This window comes from Callorhinus ursinus, unplaced genomic scaffold (assembly GCF_003265705.2).
Source record: "Callorhinus ursinus isolate GAN/ISIS: 27379988/994484 unplaced genomic scaffold, GSC_fseal_2.0 scaffold8, whole genome shotgun sequence".
Lineage (NCBI taxonomy): Eukaryota > Metazoa > Chordata > Mammalia > Carnivora > Otariidae > Callorhinus > Callorhinus ursinus.
This window is the reverse complement of record NW_027397070.1, coordinates 39,502,147-39,526,207: the sequence shown is the minus strand read 5'-3', so window position 1 is coordinate 39,526,207 and position 24,061 is coordinate 39,502,147. Positions and strand designations below refer to the sequence as shown.

Below are 24,061 nucleotides of genomic sequence, written 5' to 3'. Positions count from 1 at the left end.
CTCACCCAATTGGCCTAACAGTTGAAAAGGAAAACCATCTCGTGGAGGAAGACACCCTTTTTAGCCTATACATAGTTAAATTACACAGTGTTTGGTATATAATTTTAAAAAAATGAATGTCTATTAATATAATCACTCTTCTTTTCATTAATATTCATGATATATTTTTTCCTTCCTTAACAACATATGTGACGAGACAAGAAAATATGATCTGTAATCCAGAAAAAAAGCAGAAAAAAAAGCAGAGATAATGCAGATAGTGGAGTAAGCAAAGACTTTAAAAAGCAGTTCATGAAAAGAAAGAAAAAAGTAGATAAAATATATGAAAGTATGGACAGAATCAACAAAAATGGAAATCTATTAAAAAATAATCACACAGGGGCGCCTGGGTGACTCAGTCAGTTAAGCATCTGCCTTTGGCTCAGGGCATGATCCTGGGGTCCTGGGATCAAGCTCTGCATTGGGCTCCTTGCTCAGTGAGGATTCTGCCTCTCCCTCTCCCTCTGTCCCTCCCCAGGCTCCGCTTTTGCACTTGCTCTCTCTCTGTCAAATAAATAAATAAAATCTTTAAAAAAAAAAAGGAAAAGAAAGAATAGAATCACACAAGGGCCGGTGGGTGGCTCAGTCGGTTAAGCATGCAACTCTTGATCTCAGCTCAGGTCTTGATCTCAGGGTCATGAATTCAAGCTGCACATTGGGCTCCACACTGAGCATGGACCCTACTTTGAGAAGAGGGGGCAGGTGCTTCGGTGGCTCCTTCTGTCAAGCCTCCAACTCTTGGTTTCAGTTCAGGTCATGATCTTGGGGTCCTGAGATTGAGCCCCACATCGGACTCCATGCTCAGTAGGGAGTCTGCTTCTCTCTCTCTCCTTCAGCCCCTCCCCCCACTCCTGCATGCACTCTCTCTCTCGCTCTCAAATAAATAAATAAATCTTAAAAAAAAAAGAATCACAAGACTTCCTATAATCGAAAAAATGAGACAACTGAAATTAAATTCACTGGATGGATTTATCTGGACACAGCAAATGAGGGAACTAGTAAGCTTAAAAAACAAGTCAGTAGAGGGGCACCTGGGTGGCTCAGTCAGTTAAACATCTGACCAGCTCAGGTCATGATCTCAGGATTCTGGGATTGAGCCCAGCTTCAGGATACACACTCTGTAGGGAGTCTGCTTGTCCCTCTTCCTCCCCCTCTGCCCTCCCCCAGCTTGTGCTCTCTCTCTGTCAAAAACATAAATAAAATCTTAAAAAAAAAAGTCAGTAGAAATACTTGACTCACAGAAAGAAAAGAGTAGAGAGAATAAGCACAAGAGACATATGACAACTAATGATGACAAAACATCTAACAAGGTTAAACACAAAGAAGAAAGATTAAGGTGGAAACAATACTTGAAATATTTATTTAAAATTTTTCCTGAATTGGTAAAAAACACCAACCTAGTAAACCCAAAACAAGATAAAGTCAAACAAAATCATGCTTAGCACACAATCTTAAAACCAGTCAAGAAATGCATATTACGAGGGCACCTGGGTGGCTCAGTCAGTTAAGTGTCTGCCTTCAGCTCAGGTCATGATTGCAGGGTCCTGGGATCGAGTCCCACATTGGGTTCCCTGCTCAGCATGGAGTCTACTTGTCCATCTCCCTCTGCCTCTACCCCTCCCCCCTGCTCATGCTCTGTCCTTATCTCTCAAATAAATAAATCTTTAAAAAAAAAAGAAAGAAATGGTTATTACCTTTAAAGGAGCAACAATAAGACTGATGGCTGACTTTTTCAACAGAAATTATGGCAGCCAAAAAAGAATATTTGCAGTGTTGAAAGAAGAAAGATGCTAACCTAGAATTCTGTATAAGAAAAATTTTTCTTCAAAAAGAAGTCAAAATAGAGATATTCCCAGACAAAAGCTAAGAAAATCTGCCTTTAGCAGATCAGCACTACATGAAATATTGAAGGAATTTCCTCAAGCAAAAGGAAAATTATCCCAGATGGTAGCAAAGAACTGCAAAAATGAATGAAGGGCATTAGAAAGGGTATATATATGCATAAATACAAAAGAATATTGATTGCTTAAAAAATAATGCCCATGCAGTTTATAACATATGTTGAAAGAAAATATATGAAAAAATAGCACTTAGAGTAAATGAAGTTAAACTATGTTATGTTTTCCACTGTTTGATAATTGGTAAAAGTATTAAGGTACTAAAAAAGGTATTTATTAAAATCTCTATGATAAATAAAAAATTATAATTACAGAAGGTATAACCACCAAAAAGCTAAATAGTAAAAATTAAATTCAGAAAATTGACAAATCAAAAAATAGTAAAGAATTAAAAAAACAACAACAAAGAACATATGGGATAGATAGAAAAGAACTGGAGAAATGACAGATTTCTACCCAACCATATTAGTAATTACATTAAGTGTAAACAGAATAAACATTCCAGAAACACAAACATGGTCAAACTGGATCAAACATTACCCAATAATATGCTATTTCCAAAAGATATACCTCAAATATAAGAATACAGATAGGTTGAAATAAAAGGAAAAAAATAAACCACAGAAATACTGATGAAAAGAAAAATTGAATGATTATATTAACAGAAGTTCAAAGTAGACCTCAAGGCAAGAAATACTAGAAATGAAGAACATTTCATAATGACATAATGGTTCAACTATAAAGTATAACAATCCTAAAGTTTTATATAACTAAATGAGTTCCAGAATACATAAAGGAAAAGTTGAAAGAACTGAAAAGAAAAAAGCCACAAATCTACAGTCATAGTTAGTGATTTTAAGATTCTCTTCTGTCGTAACTGATAAAAAACAGGGGGAAAAAAGTCATTGAAAGATTTGAACACAACCAATCTGACCTTGGTGACACACAACATTAATATCAACAAACCGCAAAATAAACATTCTTTTCTAGTACACAAGAAGTATACCAATCTAACACAAACTCCTTCAGTGGATTAAAAAGAGAGACACAGAACACTTCCCAACAGTTTTATGGGGCCAATAAACCTTGATACCAAAACCTGACAAAAATTTTATAAGAAAGGAAAATTATAGGTTCCTATTTCTCATCAATAGATGTAAAAATCCTAAACAAAATATTAACAAATTGAATCCAATGATATAATACATCATGACAAAGTTGGACTTATCCTAAGAGTGAAAGGATAATTTAACAGTGAAATCAATCAGTATAATTCATCATATAACATAATTAAAAACACAAACCAGATTATCTCAATAAAAGCAGAAAATCATTTCATAATATTTAATAGCCATTAATGATTTAGAAAACTAGAAATAGATGGGAACTTCTTTAATCTGATAAAGGTAGCTACAAAAACCTATAGCTAACATAATAATTGATGGTGAAATACTAAATATTTTCTTCCCTTAGTTCAGGAATAAGACCACCACTATTTCTACTACCATTGTTCTAGAAGTCTTGGCCACTGTAATAAAGAACAACAAAGATGGGGCGCCTGGGTGGCTCAATCGGTTAAGCATCTGCCTTCAGGTCAGGTCATGATCCCAAGGTCCCAGGATAGAGCCCCGCATCAGGCTCCCTGCTCTGCGAAGAGCCTGCTTCTCCCTCTCCCTCAGCCTGCCACTCCCCCTGCTTGTGCTTGCTCTCTCTCTCTCTGTCAAATAAATAAACAAAATCTTAGAAAGGAGGAAAGGAGGGAAGGAGGGAAGGAGGGAAGGAAGGAGGGAGGGAGGGAGGGAGGGAGGGAAGGAAGGAGGGAGGGAGGGAGGGAGGAGGGAGGGAGGGAGGGAGGGAAGGAAGGAAGGAAGGAAGGAAGGAAGGAAGGAAGGAAGGAAGGAAGGGAAGGAGGGAGAGAGAAAGGGAGGGAAAGAGAGAGAAAGGGAGGGAGGAAAGGAAAGGAAAGGAAGGAGAAAAAAAGACTGGAAAGAAGTAATATCATTATTTCCAGATGATATGGCTGCATACATAGGAAATACAAAAAAATCTACAAACTATGAAATATTAAAAATAAACTAATTTAGCAAGGTTGCTGTTTATAGACCAAAATACAGAAATCAGTGGCATTTCTATGTATTAATATGAAACAACAGGAAAATGAAATATAATGAAGCAATACCACTTACAACAGTACGTTTAAAACATCAAATATCTAGCCATAAACCAAAGATGTATAAGATGTCTACACTGAATACCATAAAACACTACTGAAATTATTTAAAGATCCAAGTAAATGGCTAGATATCCATGTTTACAGAACGGAAGACTCTATATTGAGGTGTCTGGGTGGCTCAGTCATTTAAGCATCTGCCTTCAGCTCAGATCATGACCCCAGGGTCCTGAATCAGGCTCGCTGCTCAGTGGGGAGCCTGCTTCTCCCTCTGCCTGTCACTGCCCCTGCCTGTGCTCTCTCTCGCTCTCTCTCTGACAAATAAATAAATAAAATCTTAAAAAAAAAAACTCCATATTGTTAAGATACCGATTCTCTCCAAATTCATGTACAGTTTCAATGCAATCCCAATCATAATACCAATAGATTTTTGTATTGTAATCTGATTCCAAATGCATATGACAATACAAACGATGAAGTATAGCTCCCTTCCAAAAACAAACAAAAACGTTGAAAAAAAAAAAAAAAGGAAAACCTGTATTAGCACATATCAAGACTCAGCATAAATCTATAGGAACTAAGGGTAATACTGGTGTGAGGATAGACAAACAGGCCAATGGAACAAAATATACATTTTAGAAACAGAGCCATATGATTTATATCAAAGGTACTCTACAATCCATATGTTTAAAAAAAAAAACAAAAAACTGATTTCTACCTTACCTCATACAAATTAATCTGAAATGCACCAAAGAAATGCAAGTAAAAGGGAAAGCAATACAGCTTCTAGAAGAAAACTTTGGAGAATATGTTCATGATCTTGTAGTAGGCAAAGATTTCTTATAGAGGCATACAAAAACCCCACTAAAAATAAGAAGAAATTTTAATAAATGAAACTTCATTAATATTAAAAATTTTTATTTATTAGAAGACATATTAAGAGAGTGAAAATACTAGGCTAAGACTGGAAGTAGATATTTGCCATTATGTATATCCAAAGTACTTATGTTCAGAATTATAAAGAATTCCTACAAACCTGTAAGACAGCCCTATTAAAAAATATATTTAAAATTAATACATTAGAAGATGCTCAACATCACTGCTCATCTGGGAAATGTAAATAAGAAAACACTACATACTACCCAGGATGGCTAAAATTAAAAAAGACTGACAACACCAAATCTTGGCAAGAATGTAGGGCACTAAACTCTCTTCCACTGCTGGGTGGGGATACAAAATGGTACAACCTTTATGGGAAATGACAACCCAGCAATTCTACACCTAGAAATGAGATAATTTATTCATCAAGGGATATATATGAGAATATTCATGACAGCTTTATTAACAATAGTTAAAACTAGTAATAATTCAAATGTCCATTAACAGAATAATGACCCATTCATGCAATGCAATACCACATAGCAATAAAACGGACAACTGCTACACACAACATGGATGAATATCACAGACATAATGATGAGTGACAGAAGCCATTCTATTTATATAAATTCAAGAATAGGCAAAAGTAATTCTTGAGGACAAAAATCAGGATAGTGATTACTTAGGCGTGGCAGGGGAAGTGGATATTGACTAGTAAAAGGCATGAAGGAAGACTCTGGAATGCTGGAAATGCTCCACATCTTGATCTGGGTGGTACTTACAAGGGTCTATACCATGAAAAATCATGCTATGCAATTTGTGGATTTTACTGTATGCATGTTTTATCTCAAATTTTAAAACCATTACAGCAGGGAATTCAAATGGTGTATATTGGCGCAAATCTTCTTACTACAAAGAACACAGTGTATTTTTTTTTTTTTTAATACCCAAGACCAGGAGTAAGGTGCCTTGGGTTTTAGCTGCATACTCTATCATGTAACCCTAAATAAGTCATTTAACTGGGTCTTGGTGTCTTTACCTAGTAGAGTGGGTTTGTACAGATAATCCTTACAGTTCTTTCTATATCTAAAAATCTGACTCTTTGAGATAAACTGTTTAATTAAAAAATCTAATTCTTGGGGCACCTGGGTGGCTCAGTTGTTAAGCGTCTACCTTCGGTTCAGGTCATGATCCCAGGGTTCTGGGATGGAGCCCCGCATTGGGCTCCCTGCTCAGCGGGAAGCCTGCTTCTCCCTCTCCCACCCCCCCACTTGTATTCCCTCTCCCGCTGTCTCTCTCTCTGTCAAATAAATAAATAAAATCTTAAAAAAAAAAGAATATACCCCCCCAAATATCTAATTCTTAAATTTCAAACTACCAGTCACCTAAGGCTTTCATGTAGCAAAACCAAGTTAGCTCTTGTAATTCTAATTGAAGAAGGTTAAAATCAGATAAATCATGCTGCTGTTTATCCTGAATTTCCTATACCTATATTTAAGCTCATCTATTTTAGTCAAGACATTCTAATGCCACCCCGTTAGCAGCCAAGAAAACCTGACAGCCAGATTACCTTCCCTTGCTTTTTTCAGGATGGGTTATTCATTCTTCCAGGCCCTGCTCAAACACTATCTTCATTTTTTTTTAAGATTTTATTTATTTATTTGACAGAGGGAGAGAGAGAAAGCACAAGCAAGGGGAACAGCAGAGGGAGAGGGAGAAGCAGGCTCCCCACTGAGCAGGGAGCCTAATACGGGGCTCAATCCCATGACCCCAGATCAGGGCCTGAGCTGAAGACAGACGCCTCATCGACTGAGGCACCCAGGCACACCAACACTAGCCATTCCGTCTAAATTAATTGTTCCTTCCTCCATGCACCCACAATATGTTGCTTGTACTTCTATTATAGCTCTTACTTCATTCTATCTTATAGGTATTCGCTTTCACATATACAAGTGAACCCTTTCCAGAGGAAAACTGTACTCACTCAACCAACCAGATCAGCCAAATCAACCCTGGAAATCAATGAGTAAAAGCACAGTAAGATCACTTTCATATTTAATTCTGTTAATGGTGGCAAAGTGAAATAGTATATCCTAAATGCTGCTGTCCCCTACTCAAAGAAGTAAGATATTACTATGAATATTCAAGCTACTGAACTAATCCCAGTCCTTATTTCAGCCTACTCTCTAACAATTAAACAGCCAAAGGCAGACAGCTAAAAAAAGTAAATTAGGGCTGTAATGGGGAAACAAATTATTTATGAAATTAAATTATTTATCTCAATAAACAGATGGTTAGGGAAAAGGCAAGTAAACTACTTTGGGATTATATATTCAAATTCCTTTTCTGTTAACTGACTCTGCTCCTGTCCACATGGTTGGTATAGCACAACCTCTATCCTCTAATCACAAATGATTGCTCCAGGACAAAGTTCTTCCACAAAAATTTTAGAAATACAACATGAAAATAAACTCAGTTCTTCTCTGGATGGCTGAAATGGGAAGATATAAATAATATAGGAACTGTTGATGGCACTGTTTTTTCCATTGTAGAAAAGGCAGATCTGTGGTTAACGAAAATAAAACTAACTTACAGAAGAAAGCAAAGATGAGAAACTGTCCTGAGGACCTTCAAACCCTAGATCCAATATTCCTAAGGTTTCATCCTGTATTTAGTTTTTGTGAGATAGACACCCCATTATTCTTATAATAAATTTCCCCTTTACTAAAGCTAGCTCAATTTGAATTGTCACTTGCAACCAAAACAATAATGTGATAGACTGTTACTTTGATGACCCCCCAACTAACCACACTTCCTAGTATTCCTAGTCTTTTCCCACAGTGACTCTGGGCTAGGCCTGTGGCTATTTTGACCGATAAAATAATGGTGAAAATGAAGCTATGCCAGTTTCAGGCCTATCCCTTAATTGGCCTGGCAGCTTCTGCTTTCTCCCTCTCATAATGCTTGCTCTTGGAATACTTCTTGGAACCCAGCCATCGCACCATGAGGATAATGAATCAGCCATGTGGATAAATTCATGTAGGAGAACTAGCCCTGGACAACAGTCCCATTTAAGCCTCCAGATGACTGCAGTTATACCAGAACCCCAACTAATGCCACCCACAGCAGAACCACTGAGTTAATTTGTAGAAATGTGAGAGACGGGGTGCCTGGGTGGCTCAGTCGTTAAGCTTCTGCCTTCGGCTCGGGTCATGATCCCAGGGTCCTGGGATCAAGCCCTACATCAGGATCCCTGCTCGGCGGGAAGCCTGCTTCCCCCTCTCCCACTCCCCCTGCTTGTGTTCCCTCTCTAGCTGTGTCTCTCTCTGTCAAATAAATATATAAAATCTTAAAAAAGAAAGAAAGAAAAAGAAAGAAAGAAGAAAGAAAGAAAGAAAGAAAGAGAGAGAAAGAAAAAGAAAGAAAGAAAAGAAAGAAAGAAGAAAGAAAGAAAGAAAGAAAGAAAGAAAGAAAGAAAGAAAGAAAGAAAGAAAGAAAGAAAGAAAGAAAGGGAAAGAAATGTGAGAGACATTAAACTGTAGTTTTAAGCCAGTCTTAAGTTTTGTGGTGGTTTATAAATGAAGCAAATTTTAACTAATACAAAAGTTCAGTTCCATGCAAGTAACTTGGAATTCTACTTTCCTAACACAGACTATGTCTTGGAGCTTGGATTGGCAAACTATGGCCCTTGGCCAACTCTGGTCCACAATCTGTTTTTATAAATAAATGCTCATACATTTACATATTGTCTATGACTGCTTTCATGCTACTGAATAGCTATGACAGAAATCATATAGCCCACAAAGCCTTAAATATTTACTATCTGGCCCTTTACAGAAAAAGTTTGGTAAACCTATCATACAGTACTTGGCAAATCTTTTTAATATATAAATAACTAAAAATGTAAACCTACTTTACAACCAACTCCTTATACTCAAAGGATAGATAACACTATAAATATTTAGTAGTTTCAGCCTCACATAATGCAAAGCAAATCTCATGCTTGCCACAAGCTGAATGTCTGTCTCCTCCCAAAATTCATCATGTTAAAACGTATCCCCCCAGTGGGATGGTGTTTGGAAGTGGGGCCTTTGGGAGGTGATTAGGTCATGAGGATGGAATTTGTACCATTATACCCTTATAAAAGAGACCCAGAGACTTCCCTCCCAATTTCTGCCACATAAGAAGACAGAGGGTAGCTGTCTGTCAACCAGGAAGTGGACCCTCACTGGACATCAGATCTGTTGGTACCTTGATCTTGGACTCGCCAACCTCTAGAACCATAAAAAATAAATTGTTGTTTATAGGCCACCCAGTCTATGGTACTTTGTTATAACAACCCAAACGGACTAAGACAATATTGAACTGGGCTGTACTGTTTGTTAACAAGTAAGGCTACAGTCAGACTAATATATTAATCATGGACAAGAAAACAACAGAGTAATAAAATCAGATCCATAATTATTTCACTGCTTCTAAGTGCTCCTATTATAGGAAGGGGGGTGGGGGAGTGGAGGGTGTCTCCATTTCCAGTTTCTCATATATTAGATATGACCCACTTCTGAATTGCATTAAGAATCAGAAAAGAATGAATGTTTCCTTAGGATGCATAGTTGACAGTTTTGTTTTTACCTAACAATACTTCACAGACCCATCTGCAAAAGAAGCCAAGTCCAATATTAACCTAAGTCAATGATTCTCAAACTTTCCTGCCAAAAATTATCTTTGGCAATGCTCTAAATTCTATAGATTTTTCTTTTGGCGTCTGTTATTTCATAAAGTACTTCTACCTTTTTATGTAATATTCCTTTGCCTTATACCCCAACTCATTGTTACTTCAATCCAAGCATAATAAGGCCTAAGCCTTGGCTCCTTATCCCTGGGGTTTACTATTTTCCTCATCTACCAATTAAAAATCTCTCTTCTACAAATCAACAATTATCTATGTAGTTTTATTTTGCTATCACTTTACCACCCTGTATTATCGCACCATTTGTATAACACTTAAAACTTTTCCACTTTCTTTACTATAGAACTCCGTAACACCACACAGATGTACATAGAGGCAGTTTTCTCCACAGATCTTAACATGCCTTAGAGAATATCAGAGTTTCCCATATATATTTTAATTTCAACCTATACCTCAAAAATCTCAAGTTTTTGTCTTTAGTTACTACACTACAAATACCATCTTCTGACTCTAACAGCCCAAAATTTAAGCTAGAAAATAAGAATTTAATCAAGGAGAACCCCTGTACAATACTAATCTTTAAAGAAGCTCATAAAATAAATAAAATAAAATAAAATAAAATAAAATAAAATAAAATAAAATAATAAAATAAAATGGTGGAAAAATAGCATAAAGGTAAACCATGGCTAGATCATATATCTAAAAACTGTACTGGCGGGGTGGCCGGCTGGTTCAGTCAGTAGAGCATGTGACTCTTGATCTCGGGATCATGAGTTCAAGCCCTACGTCACATGTAGAGCTTACTTTAAAAAAATAATAATAATAAAAGTTGTATTGGCTGATTTCTACCATGTTTATAAAGGTAATTATTTTCAAATTTATTACAATACAAACAACAAACATTTAACGAGTACTAATTATGTGGGCACATTCATTAAACGTTTACAGTTATCTCATTTATCACAACAACCCTCTAAGGCAGGCATTGGTAATATTCCCCATTTTACAGATGAGAAAATCATAGCTTAGAGAAGTAACTCTAAAAATTTAATTTCATTTAGTTAGGTATAAACCCAGGTAGTCTAATCCAGAGCCCACCTACTATTCCAACTATCTGTGTGAACCTAAAACAATATTGTTCATTAAAAGTACACGTCTGGGAGCCTAAGTGGTTCAGCTGGTTAAGCTTCTGACTCTTGACTTCAGCTCAGGTCACCATTTCAGGGTTGTGGGATGGAGTCCCACATCCGGCTCTGCACTCAGTGGGGAGTCCGTTTGAGATTCTTTCCTTCTGCCCCTCCCCACTTTCTCTCCCACCCTCCCACTCCACAGGCCCAGGCTCTCTCTAAAATAAAAAAAAATTTTTTTTAAGTAGAGGTCTTATTTTACAATAGCTTTATTTTAAATACGTAAGCAAAATATTCACAACTTTGGGGTGGGGGGCGGGAGGACTATAACTTTGTTTTCCAGATCTCTGGTATATTAATTCAAAAAGAAAAATATAATACTTCAATACCTCTAAATCACTAGTATCCTTCTAAGTTTGATTTTGTGAACCAGTTATTACACTTACATGCATGTAATTTTTATGCTAAATTTTAAGCATTTTGCAATTTGAACTCTGTAGCATGTACTACTAAAGGAAATAAAATTGTACATATTATGCAGTGGAAGTAACAGACATTTATTTCCATTTATACTCAGCATGAATGTCAGTGTCTTTTTCTAGCAATTTTTCCTATTTGAAGTAAGAAAGGCATCTCAGATCAATAACTGTGCTGTCAGTAACAGATTGCAGATAACATGAATACAAGCAATAAGAGAACGGTAAACATGAAGTATGTTCTGAGTTTGGGATTAATAAGATTTTAGAGCTGAAGGAGATTTTAGAGAGCATCTCTTCAACTTTACATTTCACAGATAAGGATACGAAACTCCCACTGGAAAAATCCAAAACAGAACTTGATCCAATGTTCCTTCCCATGTAGTAATAACAGAACCAAGACTGGTCTGTCTAGTTTTTGCTATCATAGATTTTCTGAATAAGATAATACATTCAGCCACTATTTTAATATGGGGAAAAAAAAGAAATGGGAGTTGGTAAGTGATTGGGGGGAAAATAAATACACACACACACACACATCCAAAATAAAAGAATTAATTTTCACAATATAGATTATAGGTAACCACTACTTCTAGAGCAAAAACCTAAAAGAATAAATATAAGGGTCTTACAAAGATCATTTGCAGGGGAAAAACCACAATTTCCCAAAGAAGTAAATTCTCGCGTGCCTTGAAAAAGTGTTCCATTTTCAAAAAGTTTTAGAAACACTAGACTAAAGTTCAAAAGGATCCACAATTGTAATATTACTCGCATCTTTAATATACTAATATGCTTTAATATACTATCAATCTCCAAAAGGAGGGTTAGGTCATTATACAGCACTTCCCAAATTTACTTGAAAAAAAAACCTCTTCACACCATACCTATTATAACATCTCCCAGAGAAGTGCTGCTAGAACAAAATTTAGAAAACAGTGGGAGAGGTTGTTTGTAGGAAAAAGGACTAAAGACCCATAACTGATCATAAATTTAAAACAAAGCACCATAAAACAGCTGTTGTAAAAACCAGTAAAATCTAACTATTACATGTACACTACTGTTCTAAAATGTCCTTAGATAAGCATTCATATACACAGCATGAAAAAGTCGAAGCCAGTTAATTAACATGTCAATTAGTCACTGTTGATATTAGGGAGCCCTAATTTAATCCGCTAATTCTCACACCTTAACTTGCTCCAGTTCGAATTTATAACTCTCTGCCAGAGAACCATTTTCATTGAAGAAACAGGAGAAAGAAGAAAAGGGGAAGATATAATAAACTATATTCTTAGGAAAAAAAGAAAGCAAAAGGCACAAGACTTCAGGGAACCTCTAGCAAAAGAATTCTCTGCCCAAGCACACTTTTCCCTTTCTAGTAGCAGAAATTCCACTTCTTTTGAAGGCTTCCCTTTCCCCTTTCTATGTGATTCTGGTGAAGCTGCCTATTTAGTGTCCCACTCTCAAGACAGACATGTGATATAGACCTGGCTAATCAGTCCTCACTCTCCTAGTTCTAATGATTGGCTCAAAGATGGACACGTAAGCCAAGCCAGGTAAAGGAGCATCTACATGAAGGAAATCAACTTGCACCATGCTCAGAAAAACAAAGCACTGAAATGGAGAATAAGGATTCATGATTAAGAGGTACCTGGGTAGCTCACTGGGTTAAACATCTGCCTTAGGCTCAGGTCAGGATCCCAGAGTCCTGGGATCAAACACCACATGGGGCTCCCTGCTCAGCGGAGAACCTATTCTCCCCCTCCTTCTCCTCCCCATTGCTTGTACTCTCCCGCTATGTCTCTCCCTCTTAAATAAATACTTAAAAAAAAAAAGAATTCATGATTACATTAATTCCCTGATCACACTGCTTGAGACCCTAAAATCAGTTCCTCCTCTATTCTCCATGCCCATGTAAATTCCCATTTTAACATAGCTAATTTTGAGCTCCAGTATCTGTCATTTGCAATAAATGATCCTAATCCACATATGTAATTAATAAAGAGATCTCAAAAGAACTTGTAAAAATTAAAAAAACAAAAAGGGGGGTAATATTAATTACAATTAGTATATTCTTTTTGGAAGGCAAGTTTGTAATTTCCATCAAAATTTTAAAATTCGTATACCTTTGACCTAAAAATTATAGTAATTAATCTCACATTTAAAAACAAATCACAAATATGCAATGATAAATGTACAGTGTTACTGTCTACCTTTGTCACAGTGAAAAATTAGAAATTTTGAGGACTAATAAATACCACATAACCTATGATGCAATATGATAGACCCATTAAAAGGAAAAATGTATATCTATATGAACTTATTGTTACATACCAAGGAGTTGGTGGGTAAGAGCTTACACTCTAGAAAGAAACTACATGGGTTCAATTTGGAGCTCGGCCTTTAAACTTTGCCTCTTATCACAGTAATTTGGGCAAATTACTTAATCTCTTTCTGCTACAATATCCTCAACTGCACCAACTGTAATACAGTGATACTATTATGAGGATTAAATGAATTAATAGGCTCTATAACAGGCTCAGAAAAGCATTTTATATTTGGTAAGCTCTCAAAAAAGTTAACTATTATTTTCACTAATATGAAAAGATGTCCAAGACATGCTAGAAAGGAAGGGAGGAGAAAATACTATGTATAAGCAAAGGTCACAAATTCAAAGGACTACAGAGCTAGGCAGAGAATATAAACAGGTTAAATGGGAATTGTGAGAAACTGAAGAATACATGCCCTATTTCCAGGGGACAACCACTCTAACCAACTATTGTCATGTGAGAAAGAGGCTGCAGTGTTGCTGAATCTTAAAAAGCTAAAAATATGGGTTTACATGAAATTGACCTTTTTTAAATGTTAGAAACATACTTTTTAAAAAAAGATTCATTATTTATTTTAGAAAGAGAGGGAGTGAGCATGCAAGTGGGGGGAGGGGCAGAGGGAGAGAATCTTCAAGCAGACTCCCTGCTGAGCATGGAGCCTGAAGTGGGGCTGGATTTCACAACCCATGAGATTATGACCAGAGCCAAAACCAAGAGTCAGATGTTCAAACAACTGAGCAACCCAGGGGCCCCAGAAAAATACTTTTTGTAAAAACACAGCAGGGGCCTAATGAAACGTGTACCGGTCAGTTATGGCCATTGGTCTGCCAATTTGCAAACTCTGATGTAATAAATACATACTTGTACATAGAATAAACAAAAATAAAAATCTTAAAAATGATTAACCCTAGAAAGAGAGTGGGAAAGTAGACTGATAGGGCTTAATTTCACACTTTACCTTTCTGTACTATTACATATCTTACACACAAATATATTCCGTAAGTTTTTAAAACTCATTAAAAACATGATAAGAATTTAGAAGCTGTCCCACTTGCAACTAAATTCAAGTGCAACTACTATTGTGGGGATATTAATTTTATCAAAGCATAATTTTTGAAATTTACATTAGAATCAAAATTCACTATTGACTCCTCTAAGTGGAAGCAGAATAGGAGATCACATTTTTTTAAATGTTTCATCCTTTTTTTTTTTTAAGATTTTATTTATTTGTCAGAGAGAGAGAGCACAAGGAGGGGGAGGAGCAGGCAGAGAGAGAAGCAGGCTCCCTGCTGAATAAGGAGCCCAATGTGGGACTCAATACCAGGACCCTGAAATCACGATCTGAGCAGAAGGCACTTAACCAACTGAGCCACCCAGGCGTCCTTCATCCTTTTTTTCTGAAAAAGTATGTACCCTATTCAATTTCTTGTGTCCAAGATATCCAAAAGTTCTTAACCTGAATTAGACTTTAAAGACCATTAATTCTAAGTATACTTCTTAATGTTTGTAAAAAAAAGAACTTAACAGTACATTTCTATTTAGCGCTCAGATTGTACTTATCTCTTCCTTTCACAAGTTTCTGCATTTTTATTAGCATTTTCAGCATGAGGCAGACACAATTAGCCATGATCCTGAAATCTCAAAGTACAAAGAAACAAGTAAATTTCTTTTGGTCTTATAGTAATAACCATTCATCCTCTGATGCCTTCAACCCAAAAGTGAAAACAATTATTCTTTAGACCTGCAAGTCTAACTGGATGTCCTACCATATATAATTCTTAGCAAGGTTGTTTATATGCTTCCCAAGGGTATAGTAGATTAGAAACTAGAAGGTGAAGGGCAATTTATTAAGGTTGTAAGAATTAAATAACATGTGTCAAGTGCTTAGCACAAATAGAACATATTTATGCCATGTATATAGGCCTGATAAATGTTAGCTGTATTTACTTAAACCTGACTGAACAAAAAATAATTAAAATTATGTTCAGTATATTCTATCTTAGAAAGCAGGAAATATGTAATGGTTTAAAAATTTGAGTCAAAAATGGCTTGACATGAAAATAATGTTGGCGTTTATACTTAAGTTATTGACATCAAAAATAAAATATAGAAGCACTTTTGCAACATAAATGAAGCATGAATTTGTCAATATCCAACTTGACTAAAAGGTGTTTTCCTATTAATGCTAAAATAAGCTCCAAGAGGACAAGGACCATATCTTATTCACTACTGAATCCCTCACTTTATAACAGAGCTGGCACATAGTAGGTGTTGAATACTGAATATATTATTTCCTTTGTTCTTCACATTACCCCTATTAGATAAGCATAATTACCCTCATTCAAAGCTAAGGAAACAAGTAAAATGTAATTAAGTGTCTTGAAAGTGGTAGAGGGGCGCCTGGGTGGCTCAATAAGTTAAGCGACCAACTCTTGATCTCAGCACAGGTCTCCATCTCAGTCGTGAGTTCAAGCCCCGCACTGGACTCTACATGGGTGTGGAGCCTACTTTAAAAAGAAAAAGGAAGGAAGGGAGGGAGGGAGGGGAGGGGAAGAGAGGGGAGGGGAAGGGAAGTAGGAAGGGAGGGGAAGGGAGGGGTAGAAGAGGTAAAACTTTAACTCCTATTTATGCTATTTTGCTATTTTGACTATCAGAACTGAACTTCAAAAAACGTTTTCAGAATTTATTCAATCTATAATTTTTTTTCATTTGTTAAGATGACATTTTTTAAAATTACTATAAAATTACTCTAAAATAATCCTGATACAGACTTGCCCATCAACTAAGAAGCAATATATCAAGTTTGATAGTATACAAATGTTTCAAATATACATTATTAATATCATCCTCTTACCAGTAACATATAGGAAAATACTAAACCCCTGAACTGTCTTCTTAGTAATAACAGTGAAGTTCTGATTTACCTAAATGTTTCTGGGTAGCTGCTTCCTAAGCCACTATATAAATGTCACACCACCCAGTTTTTTATTAAACATCTTTTATGCAATTACTTCATTAAGAGGTGCTATGACAAAATGGCACAGAAGAAGTAAAGCACACAATCATGTTTCAAAAACTTTAAAATCTACTTTGACTAAGATGTTTATACATGAAGCTGTTAGCAAACTACATCAAAGCAACATATGATGAGGAAAGGAAAAAAAGATTATTGAAAAAAAGATATATTCTCCAAGTTAGACATATATGGTAGGCATTTTCACATACATTATCTCAGTTCTTACAACTTTGTGAAGTATTGCCAAAGGAAACTGAGAGATTAAATGACTTCCCAAAATAAAGAGCAAATCTGGGTCTGAAATCCAAGTCTGTTTGACTCCAAAGTACTTTTTTCTTGTTGTTGTTGTTTTTTTAACTACACCTTGCAGCCTCCCACATATACATGATTATAGGGTATAGACAACATTAATAAATACTGCAGGAAAACAAAGAAAGACATCATTGTAGAAAATAATTCCTAAGATTTTGTTGAGGAAGGGAGGCTTGAGCTGAGTCTGAAATTAAGTGTAGGACTGAAATTACTGATAAGAAAGAGAAGATTAGCAAGGCCACAAAATTTTCTAAATAAAAAAAATCTAAATATTGTTCCTTCGGTTTATACTGACAGGACTTAATCTCTGAAATTTTTATCTTTTCTTCCATTTCTTATTCTCTTGCATTTCTTTCTGTATAATCTACCTCCTTCCACAATGATTCTTATTATAGAGACAAAAAGTAGTAACTAAATCTAATATCCCGTATTTCTCTTTGCAGCTGTTAAAGATGCTAAAGGATAGAAACATATTGCCATGAGAACTTAAAGTAATCTTAGAGAATGATTCCTTCTGATTAGTGGTAAGAAAAGCTAAGAGAGTTAAGTAATATTACAAAACTTTACTGGCCCAACTAGCATTAGAAAGCAAGTCTTCTAAATGTTCTTCCTATGACCCAGTTCTCCTTAAATTTTTGGTGCCAAAGCACCAATAACAGAAGACTGATGGGTCTGGAGTTACATAATGGGTTCACTTGAAATTTCTTTGAAGTTTCTAATTTTATCTTAACAGTTCGTGTGAATTCTACATCCTTTTCCTAATTTACTCATACTTATCTTAATATTAAAATGGTTTAAATTACATAGTCTCAAAACTGACACTTCAAGAATTATTATGTTGGTTCTCATAGCTTAGATTCTAAGGCTTAGAATCCTCAAAGAGTATCCCTTGACACAATGTCATGCACCCAATATGAGAAGCAGGACACAAATTGTGTAATGCTCCTTTTTACCACATCTCATTTCCTTGTTCCTTTATTTTCCAAATTAGGAAATTTTTTAAAAGCATAGTAAATTTCATTCCATTCTTTCAAAATGCATACTTACTGGCAAAACTGTAAAAATTGCTGGGGTTGTTTAATTACAAAATTTTCAAGAAATTTTACTTAATTAAAATTAATTAGTTAAATACAAATTCACTTATGAATCCACTGAACAACCTGGATAGACTTCTACATGAAGATACTTCATTAGACTTTTGCTTTTGGGTTGGCTACTCAAAAATTAAGTTAAGATTCCATGCTGTCCATATTAACTACAGTCCCAAATACTTTTGAGCAGGTTAAATAATCTTTTCTTCTTCCTTGGTATTTATCATCTCCGCCAGGATGTGAAGGAGAAAATCCCTTGTGGTTTTATTACTTTCTTCTTTAGGATCTCTTTTTTTTTTTTTAACAGATCAAATTCCAAATATGTTTCCTATTGTTCAATCCTATTTACAGGAACAAAGTATAGGTTTTATCTATTTTACCTACTGTTTCAAAAAGCACCCTATTATTCACCTTAAATAAGAATCTATCATCAGTAAGAATAAAAATAAACTCTTATTCATCATTTCTCCCCAGCACCAAACTGCTGATTCTCCACCATATACCTCATTTAATGTCAAATAGTCATATGTAGTTTCAATATAGTTAAAACTCTTAATATGTAATAACATATGTACTAATAATTTAGAAGTCTTTAGCCAGTGATGACAGTAGTACATGCATTAGAAATTAACAATTTCTTGCTTTAGCTAAACATTTAATTCTCTAATACGCTGGTTCCAACCAAAAATTCATGAAGGAATGACACAGTTTGAGACACAGGATACTTTTTAACAATGATCATACAGATCAATATTGGTATGTTTGCCAGAACACACAATTCCATTTGGTAGGATTCAGATTTGGTTTGCAATACTAATTTGCCTACTTAATAACAACACCCATTCTCAAAACAAAGGTATATAAATATATCTTTATCAGTTAATATTTTTAGAAAACAATATGAAAACTTTTAATGTACAAGGACAAGCTTGAGGAATGAAATAAAAATAAATGCTTGAACAATTCTAGACTTATTTGATTATAATCTCCTTGGCTAAGAATATTTTTTTAAATATTTTGAATGACTATTTATGAATAACTAAAATACTCCCTATATGTAACTAAATTTTTGATGCTCTATTTTATAATTAGTCTTTAATGTCTCTTATCTAGTCTTATATTTGTTCTAATATCTTTTACTGATTACAGATCTACAGCTTAGTGCAATAAAAATGTATATTATTAGAGCAAAAAAAATGATTTTAAAATGCTCTTTCCTAAACATTTGTATCTTTTTCTCAACCATACTATTGTTAGTGAAAATTTAGGTAATAGATTATCATCTTTAGCTAAGTGCTAAATGCTTTGGTACTGAATATTAGCAATAGCTAGCTAATACAATATTAAATAGCCAATGGAATATCACCTAGCTCATTCTATATTATATAAATGCATGTATTCGTTATTTTCCTGATGTTTCTGTGGAGCTCTTACAGTGGTAGAACTAGTGTGCTCCCTTGATAAACAGTTTTCTTTAGAAAAAGTAAAAAGTAGGTGAAAAGTGACATTAAAATATAATGATTCTGCTACATAATTGTTAAGACTGGCTGAAAGTATAATTACTACTAATGTTATCAAGGGGAGAAAAATCCTACATCTGCCCCACATCTTGTTTCTAGCTTCAAAGAAGCAAATACCTCTTTATTTGCCTCATATTATGCATCAGCACATTACTTTAATCTCTGTTATAAACAGTAAGACAAGTAGAAAACATTAGAAACACATATATTAAAAACTGTCACCAAAGATCTTATCACCTTCATTTCTAGCAAATCAACTAAGACAGTTACTAATAAAAGTACTGTTCTTACAGATGGGCAATAATTGTCAATCTAAATTTTTTCCATGATAACCAATTTTTATATACATAAATGTCCCCATTTCCCTTTTAAGAAATAATTTGTATAACTAAAATAACCATGTCACACTAGTTATTATAATCTAATTTCCAAGTCCAAAATGATTCAAGATCATCAAGCAAAAAAGAAATGTCATTGCTAAATACTGTCCTACCATTGTTTCCAAAATTCTAATATTATTTGATGAGAAGTTTCAATAGACTGCATACATTTATTTGCAAAATTCACTGCTGAGATGAAGACTAAAAAAATCTAAAGGATGAAAAGTTTCAAAGTATAAATATTATCTTTCAACATATAATAAAAAAATGTCACAAAGAAAATCAATTGAAGACTTGGAGAAATGACAATACAATTTCACCAAAATACAGACACATTGTAAAATGTGTGCATGGGTAGACAACACTTTCAACCACCTTTGTAAAATAGATAAAATACTCAGAATCACTATTATGAAGTATGCCAAAGATATTTTATAAAACACGCCCTCCGCCTTTAAGAGAGCCAAATTATAACTCATAAAATCACAGTATTAAGGGTGGCCTCTTAATTCAATTTTCTTAAGTATGAAATCATAGTACTTCAGTTCAATAAAGAAAAACTCTACATAGTAAAACTAAAAAACGTGAAGTTCTAAAAGACACAAAATACACAATATAGCCTTATTTTTGTAGTTTTTTTTTCTTACACAAAATCACATGGAATATCAAGACCATAAATATTAAGCTGTCTGTAATAAAATCCCCTAATTGCAGACTGAGGGCTGGTGCTCTTTCCTCTCATTCTTGTTTCCAGTCTCCATCATAGAAAAGACAATAACTTTTCAAGTAAAAACATCAGTTATTTCTGACTTCAAATATCCATTTTATCAGCACATCCAATTGTCCTCCATTACCACTTCTCCCAAATCGGTCATATTCCTTTTTGTTCCTTTAGTTACATCCTTATTCTTGACCCTAGACCTTTCCCCCTAAACTACTGTACCTCATTTTCATGAGACAGCTTCTCCAGATTACCTATAATTCCACTGCCAAAGTTATCTTCTCTCCTTGACATTTTGCCTATGCCACCCACCTATTCCACCTAAGCTTTTCAAGGTCTTTTACATTTTTATTCTGCTCAAGAGCTTCATCCTCACAAACATATTCATTTATAACTTTGCCACTGACTTTCAACTCCCCTTTAAAATGCCAGTTTCTGGGGCACCTGGGTGGCTCAGTCGCTGGGCGTCTGCCTTCTGCTCAGGTCCTGATCCCAGGGTCCTGGGATCGAGCACTACATCGGGCTCCCTGCTCCTCCCTCTCCCACTCCCCCTGCTTGTGTTCCCTCTCTCGCTGTGTCTCTCTCTGTCAAATAAATAAATAAAATCTTAAATAAAATAAAATGCCAGTTTCTTCTTACCTTTGGTAAATGAACCAAATTCTCCCTTCAGGTAGTTAGTTATATTTGCTCCTAATCCATCCTGCAATGGAATTCCTTTTACATTTAGCCCTCAAATACACAGGTAATTTTATTTAAACAATTGTAGCACAATGATTACATACATTGTTTCTTTAGTTGTTTGCATATCGATGTTATCCCTATTGGACTGTATGGATAGAGATAAGGGCTGTATCTATCAAAGCATTCTGTGTATGCATCTACTGTGTTACTTGACCCAGGTAAGATGATTCACTAAATAAAACTACTAGGGAAAGCTTAAACGAACTATATATAATATATATGATTGTTTTTTAATCGCTATGGCTTAACTTTAAAACAGCTTTGACCTTTCGTTTCCATGGACAGCTGAAATACTCTGATTTCTATAAAGCTTCACTATTACTACTCCATTAATTTTCAAAACCGGCTGGAATTTAAAGTGCAAGTTGAAGGCTGATATAAGCTATACATTTTTACACCCCGCGATTAGATTCTTTGAAAATCAGCAATGTCAACTCTTAAGAATTCTGATACAACTGAATATTCACACAAAGCAACAGTTTCAGCACCAAAAGAAGAGAACAGCGTATCATTTGGGGGGGAGGGGGTGTTCCCGTCCCTGCAACTGGTTTAGACTAGTTTCTCTATCCCAGAGGCTTTTGATTAGGAAAATTCAATAAATCACCATTAACAACTGGAAAGCATACCAGGGCAAGGCAACCCTTTTACTTAAAAGAGAGGAAGGGGTGCCATGGGTTTCTCCTTTTCATAAAACTCAGTAGCCAAATTAAGCTTAGCACTCAATATCTACCGACAGAGATTTTTTTCCTAATAAAAGCAAGAATCATTCAATTTAGTCCCTTCCCGAGCACCGTCTCAACCTGTCAGATTTGACAAGAGAAAAAAAATTAAGAAGTGAGGGGCGGGGGACGGGGGAGACACAAGGATTCCCGTCTACATCTCTTCTTTTTCCGAAATCACATCAGTGTGTCTTGGATTTCCTTCACTCCAAACTAAGCCCTCAGATTTCAAATATAGTTCTTTAACCCCCATCTCGCCAATGAATTACACATAAACCTTGCCAATTACAGAACCACAGCAGAAACCCCTACAAATTGGCTTGCTATTCATCTCGGAAGTCATGCCCTGCAGCAACTGCCTATCGCCGAACTGAGGGATATTACCCAAATACAACGCAACGGAATCAGACATGCAGAGCACACACAGCTTCTGCGAGGGAGGGAAACGAGACCCAGGAAAGTGCGCTCCTCACAAGCCTTGGGACCACCCGGAGGAGGGGGGTTCCCAGAAGGGAGGAGGACAGAGGAGCCCAAGTCGGAGAATCCTACCTTTTCAAGTAAAAAGCCCCAGCCACAGGGTGCAACCCGTCCCTCTAAGAAAAGGAAGAGGAGGGCAGAGGCCCCTTTGCTCGGACAAGCGGAATGCAGACACTTTCCGAGGTCTGGGTGCAAGTGATCCCCCATCTCTCGGGAGAGATAAGGGGTGTCCCTTGGGTGACTGAGGGGATGCCCCGCTGGCGAGGGGCAGCCTAAGGCAGAGCAGAGTTTCGCCAGATATCCGCCCGTGTCGGGTTCGGCCGGTGCCCAGGGCAAGCAAAGCTAGAGCGGCGCGGGGCCGCCGGCGTAGGGGGGAAGGGACGGAGGGGGTGGAAATGGGAATCCCCCCTCTCTGAGATGAGCATTAGCGGAGGAAGCGCGCCGGCCAGTCAGAGCGGCGTGCTTCTGGATGCGGAGCCGGGATCCCGCCGCCTGCACCGGCATCAAGGAGCCCCGCAGCGCCCGCCGCACGGCCCCTCAGTCCCCCGGGGCCAGGGACTTCGGCTGCGAAGGTACTGAGGCCTGACATCCCACCGGCCGGCTCCAGCTCCCGGGGGGCCCGCAGGAACACCCCAACCTCCGTCAGCTCTCAGCGGTTGTAAAACGCACCCCCCCGTCCCCCTCCTCAGCCTTCCCTCCTCCCGAGGCCGCAAAGAGTCACCATAGGCAAGAAGCCTGAGATTAGTCGGGCACAGCGGTCGCGGCGGTCCCGGACCTCCTTTCCCGGTTACCTGTGAGGACTCCGACACGGATTTGATGGTCGTGGTTAGTGAGGATCATTCCCTCGGTCGCCATGTTTCCCAGCGCAGTCACCGCACTGACAGGAGCCGGGAGAAGCCGGAGCGCGGAGCGCGCGGGCCGGGAGCGCGCTCGCCTCGGAGAGCGCGAGAGCGAGAGCGTCCGGAGAGCTCGCAGCGACCGGAGGAGGGGGAGGCGGCCAGGCTTTCCGCGGCCTGCGCGGGGTAGAGGCCGGGCCCGGAGTGCGCGAGTCCGCTGAGTGGCGGGGGGGGGGAGGCGGAGTTAGGGCGCGCGACCCCGAGTCCAGGTCGGAGGCAGCTAGCAGCGGGTGGGGGCCGCGGGGGGAGAGCGCGCGGAGGCGTCTGAGTGAGGCCGTTGAGACCCAGATCGCTCTGAGAAGCCCGAGACCCAGACCGGCTAGACAGCAGGAGAGTGAAGGGAAAGGAGTGCACCCGCTCGGACGGTGGAGGGGGCGGACTCGGGGACAGGGGCGGAGCTACACCGCGAGGCGTGGAACTCGTGGAGAGTGAGGGGAGGTGTGAGAGCCCGGCTGCGGAGTACTGGAAGCGGGAAGGAGGCGGCACAGCCCGAAAAGCACCGGGGAACGCTCTTAGGCGCGCGAGTAGCGCCGGATTGGCTGGAGAACGCGAAGCGGGTGCCCGCGAGACACGAACGCAGTC

At 37.4% G+C, this 24,061-nt stretch overlaps 1 protein-coding gene across 11 annotated transcripts in view; it reads right to left on the bottom strand.

Annotated features, from left to right (window-relative positions):
• GPHN (gephyrin) overlaps nucleotides 1–23,505 on the bottom strand; it is a 633,555-nt gene extending 610,050 nt beyond the window's left edge. For all 11 annotated transcript variants that reach the window (XM_073895379.1, XM_073895381.1, XM_025869865.2 and 8 more), the window contains exon 1: nucleotides 23,375–23,505. In XM_073895379.1, coding sequence (XP_073751480.1) covers nucleotides 23,375–23,438 — 64 coding nt within the window. In that variant the 5' untranslated portion in view covers nucleotides 23,439–23,505. The remainder of the gene's footprint in view (nucleotides 1–23,374) is intronic.
• Nucleotides 23,506–24,061: the final 556 nt, after the last annotated feature.